The 15,402-nt window shown below is 41.0% G+C and overlaps 1 protein-coding gene across 3 annotated transcripts in view; it reads left to right on the plus strand.

The window, feature by feature from the left end:
* Positions 1 to 15,402, plus strand: part of LOC131440255 (serine/threonine-protein phosphatase 4 regulatory subunit 3) — a 54,175-nt gene that overhangs the window by 20,362 nt on the left and 18,411 nt on the right. For 2 of the 3 annotated variants that reach the window (XM_058611368.1, XM_058611369.1), the window contains exons 3-7: positions 12,173 to 12,360; positions 12,428 to 13,369; positions 13,671 to 14,188; positions 14,324 to 14,590; positions 14,666 to 14,805. In XM_058611368.1, coding sequence (XP_058467351.1) covers positions 12,173 to 12,360; positions 12,428 to 13,369; positions 13,671 to 14,188; positions 14,324 to 14,590; positions 14,666 to 14,805 — 2,055 coding nt within the window. The remainder of the gene's footprint in view (positions 1 to 12,172; positions 12,361 to 12,427; positions 13,370 to 13,670; positions 14,189 to 14,323; positions 14,591 to 14,665; positions 14,806 to 15,402) is intronic. The other variant, XM_058611370.1, reaches the window with a different exon arrangement.

Raw genomic sequence — 15,402 nt, forward strand, 5'->3', positions numbered from 1 at the left:
CACCCGCAGTAGGGATGTGCAATCCATCGAACATTCTCCCCGGCGTTGAAATAATTATTTCAAACCTTCTTCTGGTCGAGGGGCAGCAAGCATACTTCCGTTACAGCGCGCTTAAACTCTCCTCCATTAGCTATTCTCACAGTAACAACGCGCGTCACGCTGTCATTTCCAGGATGCACAGCGACGATCCTTCCAAGAGGCCATTGAAACGGTGGTGCATTCTGGTCCACGAGTAGTACCAATGAACCCACATTTATCTCGTTCGTCTTATGCCATTTCGATCGATTCTGGAGCTCTGGCAGATACTCCGCAGTCCACCGTTTCCAGAAGTGCTGCAACATTGTCTGCACCAGCTGCCATCTCGAAAGAGTGTTTTCCTTTAGATGCAAGTAAGATGGTTCAGCTACTGCTTGCATCTCACGGCCGACTAAGAAGTGAGCAGGTGTTATAGCTGTATAGTCGCTGGGGTCGTCTGAGGACGGTGCTAAAGGCCGAGAATTTAACACAGCTTCAATTTGAGTCAACGTAGTGTACAGTTCCTCGTATGTCAGCCTTCGATCACTGACAATCCGTTTGAGATGATATTTAACCTGCTTTACTCCAGCTTCCCAAATACCTCCGAAGTGCGGGCTGCGCGGTGGTATGAAAGACCAATCGATGCCTTTGTTAGTACAATATGACGTTATCTTTCGGGTAGCAGACTGGTTCTGAAACAAAAGCCACAACTCATGTAGCTCAGTTTTAGCTCCTACAAAGTTGGTAGCATTATCGGAGTAGATTGATCTCGGACATCCGCGTCTACTGATGAAACGTCTCAGAGCAGCAAGGAATGCATCCGTCGTTAAATCGGAAACAAGTTCCAAATGTATGGCACGAGTCTGCATACATACAAACAAGCTCACGTAGGCTTTCGTATACTGAGGTTTACGGGTGGTAGAGAGTGACTTCACCCAGAACGGTCCAGCATAATCTACGCCGGTGTTAGCGAACACAGGCGCCGGTCGTATACGATATGACGGCAAATCACCCATCAATTGTGTTGTCTTCAAGGGATTCGCCTTAAAACATGTTATGCAAATCCGAATCACCTTACGAATTGTGGTTTTCACGTTTAATGGCCAGTAGCGTTGTCTTATTATTGCTAGCAAACCTTTCTGACCGATGTGTAGATTCTCTAAGTGCATGTGTCGAACAAGTGATTCAGTGATCGGATGTCTGGCTGGTAACAACATCTGGTGGCGACTATCGTACGGCACAAACGCTCGCTTGATTCGTCCTCCAACTCGCAGAATTCCATCTTGCGGATCAAGGAAGGCTTTCAATCCGTTGAGACGATGTTTCGTATTGACACCATCTGTCAATGCTAATATTTCTTGCTGGAATGTTTCGCGTTGTACCAGTCGTACTATTAACAATAGGGCCTTCTGCATTTCTTCAGCAGTAAGTAAACCCTTCAAAACTGTCTTCCTCTTGGATATAATATACATCGTAAAGCGTACTAGGTAGGCGACACTGCGTACGATCTTATTAAAACTGCTTACCTTGTCAAAAATCGACATTCGTTTAGAAGAATCGGTTATCGTCAGCATTATCCCAGCTCGCAATTCTGGTAATTGATCATCAGTAATTTCGGTGCTCTCGATTGTTACGGTATTTGAACAATTGAATGATAGCGGACCCATCCACCACATCTTTGAGTCGACTAAAAGCTTTGGCTGTTCTCCCCGAGATAACAAATCAGCGGGATTCGAATGAGAAGGAATGTAATTCCAGATACAATTCGAAGTTAATCGTTGAATTTCGCTTACTCGATTTGAAACGTAAGTGTGTAGCATGTGTGGAGATTTTTTAATCCAAGCAAGTACTATTTTTGAGTCACTCCAGAGATGTACCAACTCGAAATCTAATTCACTAGCATGTAAGAGCTTATCGATCAGTCTGGCGAGCAGCAGAGCAGCAAGTAGTTCTGCACGAGGGGTTGTGATGGCCTTCATTTTTGTTCCTTTCTTTGGTAGTATGCGTGACTTACTACAAATTAATTTCATTTGGACAGAACCGTTTGTCTGAATCGTGCGTACGTAAAGGCACGCTCCATATGCCAAATCGGAGGCATCCGCGAACCCGTGCAATTCCAACCTTGTAACATCTTTGCAAGAGACCCATCTTGGCAATTTCATCTCATTCAGGATAGTCATTTCGTTTCGAAAGTTTCGCCACTTTTTGCCTATGGTAAGAGGAACTGGATCGTCCCAATCAATCTGCAGCTCACCTACTTCCCGTAAAATCAGCTTCGCGGTTGTAATTACTGGACCAAAAAGGCCCAGCGGGTCAAATATTTTAGCCAGCTGGCTTAATAGCTTCCTACGGGTAACATCGTTTGAATTGTCATAATCTGGAACGGTAACAGAAAACCAATCTTCCATTGGATTCCACGTCATGCCCAAAGTTTTTACTATTATTTTCGGATTGTCGTCAGCGACTTCGAAATCATTTCCTCGAAGTTCTTCAGGAACATCTCGAACAATTTCTGGATGGTTAGCGCACCACTTGTGAGCACTGAAGCAGCCCTTTGCCAGAAGGTCCTTCACATCACGTTGAAGTTGACATGCCTTTGATAATGTATCAGCTCCTGTCAGAATATCGTCCATGTACGTTCCCTTATCGATTACCATGGCGGCTTCCGAGAACTCGTCCTTGTGATCAATTGAAACTTGCTTCAGCGCCATTGTTGCTTGAAACGGCGATGAGCCCAAACCATATGTAACTGTTTGCAGCTCTCGAATCGTTAACGGATCGTTCTCGTTGTATCTCCAAAAGATGCGTTGATACTTCGTGTCCTGTGGGTGGATTCTTACTTGCCGAAACATCTTCGGAATATCCAGTGTGAAAACGTATTGAAATCCTCGAAAACGTAGTAGAATTGCGAACAGGTCGTTTTGTATGGTTGGTCCAGTCATTAGAATGTCGTTAATCGAAACGCCTGTTGAAGTCCTTGCAGATCCATCAAATACGACTCTTAATTTCGTTGTCGTACTGGATGGCCTAAGCACGCAATGATGTGGCAAATAATAGACTGATCCCGGATACTCGTCAATCGGCTCGTGTATTTCTCGCATGTGCCCAAGTTGCTCGTATTCTCGAATGAATTGTGAGTACTGCTCCTTCAACTCCGGTTGTCTATATAGCTTCCGCTCCAGATTCAGAAAGCGTTTCAGTGCCATCTCGCGCGAGTCTCCTAATTCATCTTTGCGTTCGTTGAATGGATGCTGTACAACGTACCTCCCCTCCTCAGTTCGGTAGTGTGTTTGCTGAAAATGCCTTAAACACATATCGTCATTCGCCTTAGGCATGATACGGATTTCGTCGCAAGCTTCCACCTTGTAGAAACTTCTCAGTAACTCAACAAGCGATTCGTCATCAGACACCTGACAAAAGGTGCGGGCAATTATCGGCGCGTTGAGTTCGATTACTCCTCCGGCAACCCAGCCAAATTTCGTGTTCCTCAATGTCGGAAGATTCGCACCGAGTTCGAGTACACCATCTTCTAATAATTTCCAAAAGTATTCGGCCCCGATAAGCATATCGACACGTCCTCGTTTGTTGAATTTTGGGTCAGCTAGAACATTTTTGCTTGAAAGGGGCCATTCCGATATTTCAAACGATTTCACCGGTAAATCGCCAGTAATCCGAGGAGTTACCAACACATCTAAATCGATACTAAAGTCTCCGTGACAAGACTTGGTTCGCAGCATACGGTAAATGCGGGTCATTTTACCATTTAGACCACTAACTGTAACGTCTGTGGGCATCAGTTTCAGCGAGAGAAGGTTTGCGAATCGTTCCGTAATGAAATTCATCTGGGAAGCGGAATCTAACAGCACACGACACAGATAAGGAGTGTTACCAAAACCGTGAACTAATATCACGGCAGTCGAAAGAAGAATTTGTTTCTTGGAATTTACGTCTGTTGAACACAAGGTAGTCGCCGATTCCATTTGCGATCTGTTTGTGGGATTCGAATCAAGCTGTACAATCGGCTCTGCGGAAATTTCTGGTGGTTTCGTCGAGGTGTTATTCGCAACCTTGTTCGGAATGTCTACCGCATGAAGCGAGGTGTGATGTTTCTTGCCACACTCTCGACAAGAACGCGACGAAGAACATGAGCTGGTACGGTGGCCTCTTCCTAAGCAATTGAAGCAGGCACCGCATTTTTTAAGCACTTCATATTTTTCACTTACACTTTTGTTTTTAAAGGCTTCGCATTTCCAAAGTTCGTGGTTTGCCTTACACAATTGACACTTACGTTCATCTTTCAGTTCACTTGTTATAAGCGTATGACTTCTTGTCATCGTTTTTTGTTTTACACTCTCCGACGACGGCTTCACATTCGTTTCGAGCTTTTCATAAATTCGACACTGCTCTTGTAAAAACTCCAGTATCGCTTCATATGTTGAAAGTACATTTTTCTTTTGACGGGCTTCCCATGCTACTCGTAGCTTTTTGTCCATTTTTCCTGCTATGAGATTTACCAGCATCTGCTCACCGAGTCCCTTTGCTGGCAAGTCCTGGTGCTTCAAGGCTTCCACATTCTTTATGCAAGTATCAAGCATTTTTCTCATGTTGATAGCGTTTTCCAGATTAATCTTTGGCAAATTGAGCAGGTTTTCGACGTGCTTGTCAACGACGACGCGTTTGTCTTCGTATCTTTGAGTGAGCATCAACCATGCTGCGTCGTAGTCATTGTTATTGACTAAATCTTCATCGATAATGCCAGCTGCTTGTCCGACAAGACTATTTCGCAGGTGGAACAGTTTGAGTGCTGGTTCCTCTTGTTCATGACGATTCATTACAGTAATAAACATTGCTTTAAAAGAGTACCATTTTTCGTAAGACCCGTCAAAGGTCGGTAATGGGACTTGCAGCGGTTGTACATAGGGCTGAACTGGAATCGCAGGTTGCAGGTGAGCAGGATTGGAGGGCCCCATCGCGGGCGGAACAGTAGCGACTTCTGTTTTCAATGTCGCATCCATCAGCATGCCCAGCCACACAGCAACATCATTATGCAGTGACTCGAATTCAACGTAGCTCTCAGTTTCTTCGTTTATGCGTTCTTCAGAAAGCGGCAGTTCGTAAATTTGATTCTGGATGCTATTACAGTCATTGTAACAGTTATCCACAGTTTTCTGCTGAACTTGGAGGTAATGAATGTTTCTAATGTTTGGATTCGGATCACTTGCACTGCTCTTCAAGGCATTTTTCACTCGATTCAACTTTCCGAAAACTGCCGCTCTCTGATTGACCAGTCCTTGCAATCTATCTTCCATCTTTTTTACTTCTTCTCTTTTCCTTTTCAACACTTTCTGCTCGCCAGCAGGAGTTGGCAAGATCTGTACGGGTGTTCTAGGTGTCTTTTGCGACTTAGAACTCGGTGACGACATTTTTTTTGCACACTACATCACTTTATTTTTTGTCCGCCATTTGCCGAAATTTAGTCACGTAACCTTTTCCGAACAATTCAAGAGTTTGCTTAATTTTGCATCAGATTATCGCAATTTCGCGTTTCGGAACGCGGATGCGTCGGGCAGATAAGAGTAAAAATACTCTTTCACTTTTTTGTAATGACCACCACAGTGAACTGGTAGCGCGTCATTAACATTCGCTCGGCAACAGCACGAACCAATGCTCAGTTCGTATAATTTCACACGGAATCGCGAAACTTTTCACGAGAATCGCGTCGATTTCTCTGGTTTTCCCGGATCCGGCTCGAAGGACCTTTGTAGATCGATACTTAGTGGACTGTAAGCTTTATTGAGAACGGGAAAATTCTTTCTATTGGTCTCCTAAAAAAACACGCGTCTGTTTCTCTAGACAATGCAATTACAAGTGCGTCATTTATTTTGATAGAAAATATAGAAGCGAAAAATACATGTGTATGTGTTTCTGTTTTTCACCCGCAGTAGGGATGTGCAATCCATCGAACACCGCTTTAAACCTGGTTTTAGCAAAATGGAAGGAGAAAGTCGAGATTAAAGAGACTATTTTTGCAGTGTTCTTGGATCTCAAGCGCGCTTTCGAAACAATTTCTAGACCTATACTGTTACAAACACTACAACGCTTTGGTATCGAAGGAGTAGCATATAATTGGTTTGAAAGCTATTTATTTGATAAAACTCAGAGAACTGTTTTCAACGATGTTGTGTCTAGTTTCATTATGTACATAAATGACATGAAACGAGTTTTACAGTTTTGTGAAATAAATTTGTTTGCTGACGATACTGTTCTGTTCATTACAGCTAAGGATTTGGATGAAGCGGTTGCACATTTGAACGAAGACTTACATTCTCTGGCTCAGTGGTTGAAATTCAAGCAATTAAAACTGAATGTCGCAAAAACTAAATATATGGTTATTTCTACTTTAAGCACTGGACGTGAAGCCAACATTGAAATTGATGGAGAGATTATTGATCGCGTTAGAGAGTTGAAGTATCTTGGAGTTATAATTGATGAAAAGCTAACATTCAAATCTCACGTTAACAACATCATCAAGAGGTTGCCAAAAAGTACGGTGTATTATGCCGCCTGAAAAATGATTTAACGACCAGTAGTAAAATTCTCCTGTATAAATCAATAATCTCTCCTCACATTGACTTCTGCTTCCTTGCTAACAACACGCAAATATTGAGACTCCAGCGATTGCAAAATAAGGTCATGCGATTGATTTTGAAATGTAATAGATATACTTCCTCTAATATTCTATTGAACGCATTACAATGGTTTTCAGTGAAACAGAGAGTATATTATTTAACAATGGTGTTCATTTTCAAAATCTTAAATGGAATGCTGCCTCGATATTTGTGTGATCGGATTGAAAGAGGAAGTGACTTGCATAGGTACAATACTAGAAATGCGTCTGATGCGAGAACACCAAGCTTTTTGTCAGCCAGATCGCAAAACTCGTTATTGTACAAAGGGATTAGTTTTTTCAATTCGATGCCAGGACGGATCAAGCGGGCTGCAACATTGAGGGAGTTCAAAAAATTGTGTATTTCACACATAAAATCTACTTTGTAATTAGATCTTTAATGAATTAGTGCAATTTGATTTTTTCGAAAACTGTGTAAAATGACGAAGATTGTATTTATTTCATTTTTGTTATATTTTCAAGTAAGACGCATTAGATTGTTATGTTATGTATGATGATGATGGATTTTCAATCATTTGTTTAGTTAAAAAAATGAGTTGTCTACAAAAGTATGAGCCTCGCGCAAAGCAGGTAGAGGCAATCTGGAAATTGAATATGACTGGAACTGGATATGTTTTATTTTTGCTAGCTCTTTTATTTTTGAGAGCTTTAGCATTCTACGTGTCGAGTACGAATCTTGACTTTGTAAGATTTGATGAATTATTTATTGATTATATTTCGGAAATAATAGGGATCGGAAGTTGTTGATGGAATTGAGCTTGGCTCTGCTCATCCGCAGTCTCGTTACTCCATCGTAACTGATGTTTGTAGCGATGAACTGGTCCGGCGGGAGGTGCCAGGTGAATTACTGTCTGATACTGACAAAGATATCGGGTTCGATTCCTGATTTGTTCAAGGATCTTCCCGGGTTGGAAATTTTCTTGAATAACCCTGGATAGTAAATCGGAAATATTTGAATGCTTTCTTGTTCCCAGTTGTACTTTAGAGGGAGAATCTATACCTGCTGGATTAACCAGATCGTTTTATATTTAGTTAACTGGTTAAAATATGTGATGCAATATTTATTATCATTTAGATAAATCGTCCAGCTCACACCTTTGTAGGGGTATGAGGCGGGACCATCATCATCATCATCTTTTTATCTTTTTTTATTATTTGACACAATGGCGTCGGAAGCGGCGGTCCCTCGCATACTGACATGTAATCCATTATTCGTTTGAGTTCAAACCAACGTTGTGGCAAGACATTTTTGGTGGCTTATTTTCAATTAGTGTTCCTGATTTCACGATCTATGTTAAACGTTAGAATTCCAAATGACTTTTTTTTACTAAATGCCGTCATGCCAAAACGGCCATCGCAGTATCAAACACTATGCCAAACGACCATAATGCCAATAGCCTATTATGGCAAATAGCCGTTATGTTAAATGTCCATCATGCCAAATGCCATTAGATCAGTCGGCGTTATGCCAAATGGTGCTATTTTGAACATGATAGCTTCCTTTAAGAATCCGTTCAATTAATTTTTCGGAAAATCTTAAGTAAATCAATATGTTAGCAAAGTTATGGGGCATATTATGAATCCACATTTATGCCAAATACTATTTTGTTAAATGGCCTTTTTACCAATTTTCCACAAGCTTACGCTTGCTTAAAAGCTGCTATTGGGTCATTGATCAAGTTCGAAGATCAAATGGTCATTACTTCTGGTACCGAAGATATAATGGTATAAGTGACGTAAACGACATAAACCACTTTTTTCTTATCGCTTAATTTTCTCGGAGAGGGCTGAATCGATTCCGTCGAGTCGCGTTTGAGTGTTTCTATTTGGTCATTGATAGAGTTCGAAGAGCAAATGGCAGTCACTTACAGTTGCGGAAGTATAGTGGTATGAGTGGTGTAAACGACAAAACTCATTACCGCACAATTTTCTCGGAAGTTTGATCAAGTTCAAATGTATTATTGCTGAAACATTTGGTCTGAGGAATGCTGCCGAATATGTAACTTCAGTGCTGAAGCATGCTTTTGTGAACTATCTGAATGAACTTGTATCAAAAATGAATTTGTGTCAGAAATTATCCTAACAAAACCAGACAAAAATGTTTTAATGAGACTGTGTGCATGACAGGAGAAGGGCGTTACCAACCTTCTAGTAGTGGACCTTAAATTGTTTATTTATTGTTAAAGAAACAGACACAATGTGGTCCTAATTTCTAATATTAAGTAATAAGTTGGTCCTTGTTTTTTTACGTGAAAGATTGGAGTCGTACTCAATAGCAGGATTGTTGGGGTCGAAATCGTAGTAACTATGTTTATTTTTTGATTTATCTCTTCCGTATTTATTTTTGTTGTGTTATGTTAAATGTTATGTTTGTATTACACTGAAGTCTTTTTTATGCGAGTTTACGTACCGCATAAAAAACGCATAAAAAACCGCATAACTCTGAAAATTCGCATAAAAAAAACCGCATAACTCTGAAACTTCGCATAAAAAAAAACCGCATAACTCTGAAAATTCGCATGAAAAAAGTAGCATAAAAAAGACCTCAGTGTATATTATTGTAGCATGACTTAAAAATATATTTTAAGACAAGTTGAGTACACTGAGGTCTTTTTTATGCGGATTCCTGAAGCTACGTGTTTGGCTTTACGCTGATTTCTGGAGTTACGCCTTTTTTATGTGAATTTCCGAAGTCATGCGATTTTTTTTACGCGGATTCCGAAGATCGAACAATACCACACGCGAAAACCGAAGGAAACCGATTTTCACTCGTCGCCACTTTAAGATTTATACTCACTTTAATTAGGACACTTTCCTTTAGATATATTTGTCCAAAAAACGTCTACTTGGATAGCTAGTCAGGGTCGAATTGCCTGATAAAATATATTTCCAAATTCAGCCTAACTCAAACCTACTATGTACACAAGTGACATATTTACATAGAGGGGAAGTAGGGTTCGTCTTTCGTCTCAGTAATATCAGCTTGTACCACCACTTGAGTTGAAATATGATCATATTTCAGTGAGACTTCATTTTCAATAGGACTTACAACGTTCAAATTAAAATTGTGGTCACTCTCCAACTGCTAAGAAAATTTTTGAGTTTTTTCGTCGTTTTTAAATTTTTTTCGAAGTTTCATAAAAACCTTAGAAAGTTTCAAAAAAGGTGTCAGAAATCAGAACTAATTGGCTCAAGTGGCACGTTCTCCTACTTATTTGAAGATTTGTGTCTTGCCATGGCTTCTCATTATTTTCTTGATGGGAAGGGAAAAATAAAAGGAACATCGATGGGATGTGAATTGGGTGAGGTGAGAAAACAGCACAGAACAAAAAGAGTTAAATCGTTCTGCATTCACGAAAGCATGCTGAACGATTTGCAGGTGCCAAAATGCACAGTTGATAAAACCTTCAACCCCCCGAGAGGATTTAGAGCTTTTATAGAAGCGACACCATTCTGCATTCCCGCAAGAATGCAGAACAATTTGAAATATGTGAAGTAAATTCGGGATGCTAAGCAATCTGCTAAAGCCTTTTAATGTCAATACAGAAAGGATTAACTCACTCCAGGAGAAACAATGAACCCATTTGACTATAGTTACTTACCACATTGGGTGAGAAAAGATAGAATATCCTTCAATGTTAGCTCCCCATACACAGATTCAACTCTGTATGAGTAAACAAAAACCCGGATACGTAGTTGCGTCAATGCGGGCTAGTTATATATCGGTTGCTATGAAGTATGCAATCGAACTTACACAAATCACAAAAATAATATTCAGCACACTGAACAGTAGCCATGTTATGGTTTGCAATGTGCAGTCAGAGCTCTGACAAGAATCCTGTAATGATGCCTGGAAAATTGCAACAACGTTTTGACATTTTCAGATTCAAATCTGGTCAAAATGCTGTTGTCTGAGAGCGCCAGTGCCTGGCATGTTTGAATGTAGCCTAAAAACAAATTCTGTGCTTTATCCAACTAGTTGACAGTGATGAAGCTGGATGTTTCTTTCGTGGTGCCAGCTTTAGCCAACTCGTTCAAGATAGTTGATAACTGACAATTTCCAGCATACGAATTTTCAACGGCGGGTGAATTCCCAACTGCATCATCCATCTTATGAGGTCCGGTTTTGTAGGATGAAGGTGCAATAGTTACATCATCCCGCATTTGAAACTCAGATACTTGAGTGAATTACGTAGCCATCTCAAAAAAGCCTTACCAAAATCTGTTTTGTTTTGTTTTGTTCAAAAGTGATTAAGTTTAGTATTGTATGAGAGCAAATAAATAGAAATGAATTTAGTATTGATGGCTATAGCTCCACTGGAACTCATAGAATATGAAGAATATGAAGTCATCGCTCAGTGAAGACCAGTTATTCGGCAAATATGGCTAAAACGGAACATATTTTGTGTGTATGCCTTCAATGGGTCAGTCTAGCTGTGACACGGAGTTTTGAGCTCCGTAAGGACAAAGCCCTCAAAGGTTCCGTTTAAGACTGCCTTGTTTAGGCTCGTATACTCATTCAGTCATCGGTACGGAAATATACCTTGACTTACGAGCTCCCATTTTAGTGGCTTTTTACGACATTGAACAGGAAACCAGTGGATCAATTCTTGGTTGAAAATGATTCCACCGGATGCCACACGGCTTACTTGTTTGGTGGACTGGATACCATCGGGACAGGTGAACAGTAGTGTTATTCTTAACCAGTTGAGAACCGCTATCGACACCACACGGCTATCTTGGCTGCTCAGAAAGAGAAGTTGACATTGATGATCAATTTCCATTGGAAGCCGAGCAGCCATCGAAATTCGTTCATTGAGGGCATTATGGTTTCCATAGCAAGGTCTCGAAAACGTTCATATTGTCGTCGACGGACATTCTTCAAACGAATGAATAGTTGAAGATTATCATCGATGATAGGAGAATTCAATTTAGTTTGAGATGACTTCCTTGAGAAACTCCTGAAGGAATGCACTTTGTATCAAACCAGGTGTGTAAAGCCACACCTGCGAGCACTCTTTCGTATACAGCCGTATCGAGCCGTATACAACGAGGATACGGGTACTTCAGCGGACAAAAGCCCTAATTAGAAGAAATTGGCTCAAGTGGCGTGGTCCTTTGATGATTTGGAAATTTGTACCGGAAATATATTTTAATTAACGGTGTATCGCAGAAAATTTTTACGTACAGCTTTCAAAATTTATGACAATCAGTCCAGCCATTGATAACATATCCTCTCCTTATAATAAAAACGAAATATATCTTTTCAGTGTTTCGATTTCCGAACATTCTGTTTGGGACCCAAAAAACGACATATCAGAGAATTGACTTAGCACATTCTATAAAGATAAAGTTTTTTTAGTTAAAGGAATGAAGAAAATCTTGTTCTTGTCGCAGTTTCCGATAACTGGCTTCGATTTTTGCAGACAGCATATAAATCAATTCTTAATTTATACTTTTGTAATCCAGGTGTATCCTTGCTGGTCCACGCCGAAAACGATGGCTCGATGCTGCTGGAAAGTAAAATCCACCCAGATACAATCTATCACAAACAGCAGGACACCCTAATCGTATGGAGCGAGGGTGACAATTTCGATCTGGCGCTTAGCTTTCAGGAGAAGGCGGGCTGTGATGAAATATGGGAGAAAATTTGTCAGGTTTGTTGTTTGTTTCTAACTATTTATGACCGTGTATCATAATATCATGCTACTGTTTTTTTCTCAGGTACAAGGCAAAGATCCCTCCGTCGAAATAACACAGGATGTTGTGGAGGAATCGGAGGACGAACGATTCGAGGACATGTCGGATTCGGCACCACCCATAGAGTTACCTCCGTGCGAGCTGTCCCGACTGGAAGATATTTCCGAGGCGATTGCCAACGGCCTAACGTCACAGATTCGAAAGGACAAACTAGCACAGACGATCGAAATTGAAAACTACATCAAAAAGTTACTAAATTTGTTTCACATATGTGAGGATCTTGAAAATCACGAAGGATTACACTATCTATACGAAATTTTCAAAAACATTTTCCTGCTGAACAAAAATGCCCTCTTCGAGATCATGTTCGCCGAGGACACGATCTTCGATGTGGTTGGATGTTTGGAGTATGACCCGACGGGCAACCCGCCGAAGCAGCATCGGCAGTATTTGAAACAGTTGGCTAAATTTCGGGAAGCTATACCGATTCGTAACAGCGATCTGCTGGCGAAGATACATCAAACGTATCGGGTGCAGTACATACAGGATATCGTGCTGCCGACCCCATCTCTGTTTGAAGATAACATGTTGAATACACTCTCCTCGTTCATTTTTTTCAACAAGGTCGAAATAGTCACTCTGATCCAGGAGGACGAAAAGTTCTTGGATGATTTGTTCACCCTACTAACAGACCCCAACACAACCGACGCAAAGCGGCGGGACATTATTCTGTTTCTGAAGGAGTTTTGTAACTTTGCCCAGTATTTGCAGCCGCAAAGTAAGGAAACTTTCTACAAAACGCTTATCAGCTTGGGTATTCTGCCGGCGCTGGAGATTACGCTGGCTATCAACGATAAGAAAACGAAGGCTGCATCGATCGACATTCTGACGACAATCGTCGAGTACTCGCCATCGATTGTGCGCGATTACACACTGCAGCAGTATAACAACTCCGACACGGACGAGGTAAGTGTGGGGGGAGGACTGTGGGTAGAGGAATGATGGCTTATCTGTCCTTGTTCGTATGGGATAGCAGGTTGAGTGTGAAGTACAGTGTAAATGTTTGTTCATCAATCTGTGGGAAAACTTTTCACAGAAAGCTCGTCGCCTTTTTCCAGTCGTTACAAATAAACAGTTCGTCCGTTCTGTTGGTTGCTGATTAAGCGATCGCACTTTTCAAAGTTCTGTTGATTTGCAACATTTGATTTGATAGGATTACTTACAACTTGACTGTTTTTCAACCGTTAAAACTGTGCAATATTTGCAGGATCAAACCCTTATCAATATAGCGATCGAACAGATGCTATCCGATTCGGAACCGGAGCTTGGGGGTGCAGTGCAGCTGATGGGAGTCCTGAGGATACTTCTCGATCCGGAAAACATGCTCAGCTCGGTGAACAAGTCGGAAAAGTCGGACTTTTTAAACTTTTTCTATAAGCATAGCATACAAACTTTGACTGGTAAGATTGAAGAATATCCGTTTCGTTTCCGTCAGCGTCGTGACCGGCATATTCTGGTTGTTTCCGCAGCTCCTCTCCTTCTAAACACCCTCACCGATAAGCCAGCCAACGAAGACTACCACACGGTGCAACTTCTGGGTTTAGTACTGGAGCTGTTGTCGTTTTGCGTGGAACACCACACCTACCACATCAAGAATTGTATCATCAATAAGGATCTGCTGCGACGAATATTGGTACTAATGAAGAGTACACACACGTTCCTGGTCCTGGGTGCTTTACGATTTCTGCGGAAAATCATCGCACTGAAAGATGAGTTCTATAATAGGCAAGTACTACAAAGAATAGTCATAGTTCAAGTATAATTCACGGCGGTGGTGTTCTCTTGTTCTGACCTGATGAGAGCTGTTTGTTTTTGGTGACGGAGAATCGAATTTAATATTGGAATTTTCCATTTTTTCAGACACATCGTGAAGGGCAATTTGTTTGCACCGGTGGTGGATGCCTTCATCCGGAACAACGGTCGGTACAATCTGCTCGAGTCGGCAATCCTGGAGCTGTTTGAATTCATCAAGATCGAGGACATCAAATCATTGTACACGTATTTTGTAGAGAGTTTTGGCAAAATCTTCGATGATGTGCAGTACGTGCAGACGTTCAAGACGCTAAAGAACAAGTATGACCAGCAGCAGGACCGACTGAAGGAGAAGGAAAAAGGTGGTTTAGACAGGTGAGCTCGCGAAAGAATGATGCATTTGCAGTCTATATCGATTTCGAATTTTCTTTTTTCTTCTCTTTCAAATAGCGTGCCCTCAATTTTACGGAACAGCAGCCGGTACCGGCGAGATCAGAGACAGGTTGACGAGGAAGAGGAAATATGGTTTAACGAAGAGGAAGACTTTTCCGACAACAAAGCCGGTTCACCCGAACTGGATACTAGCTTAGGTGAGCCAAGCAAGAGAAAGAAATTAGAATTCTAGCTCGCGAGGGCGATGATAATTGGATACTTTTCTGTTTTTTGTTTTTATTTTTGACCAATTTATGACCTTGTTTTGATCAAAGAAGAAAGCCAAACGATCAATAAAATGTTAAGTGATTGATTGTGTTACATGATAGTGGCAGAATGATCTGGATTCCCGTCTTGAAAAGAGTTGCTGAGAGTTGTTGGTATGTCACCGTACCTAGGGCTGTCGGATTTTTCGAATTAACCATCGATTGTGATTTTTCAAGCTAGTTCAAGATTCGGCTCGAATTTTCGATGCACTGATTTACAAGAGTTACTTTAACCAAGGGGTTATAATCCCAGAGGTTCTCAAATTTGAACCAAATTAGTAGATATCCTCAATTTGTGTTGAAGATGTTGGGATATGCCAAATCACTATTATTATTTTTTTTCTTTTAAGATATATGTTTATATTTTGAGAGTGATATTTATATATACGATTCAATGTCTTTTAAATAGCACCGGTAGAAGTACTATCGAAGATGAAGGTACAATATAAACAGAAAGATTTGGTGCATTCCGTCCAAAATATACCTTCG

The sequence above is a fragment of the Malaya genurostris genome, chromosome 1 (assembly GCF_030247185.1).
Source record: "Malaya genurostris strain Urasoe2022 chromosome 1, Malgen_1.1, whole genome shotgun sequence".
In the NCBI taxonomy this organism is placed as follows: Eukaryota; Metazoa; Arthropoda; class Insecta; order Diptera; family Culicidae; genus Malaya; species Malaya genurostris.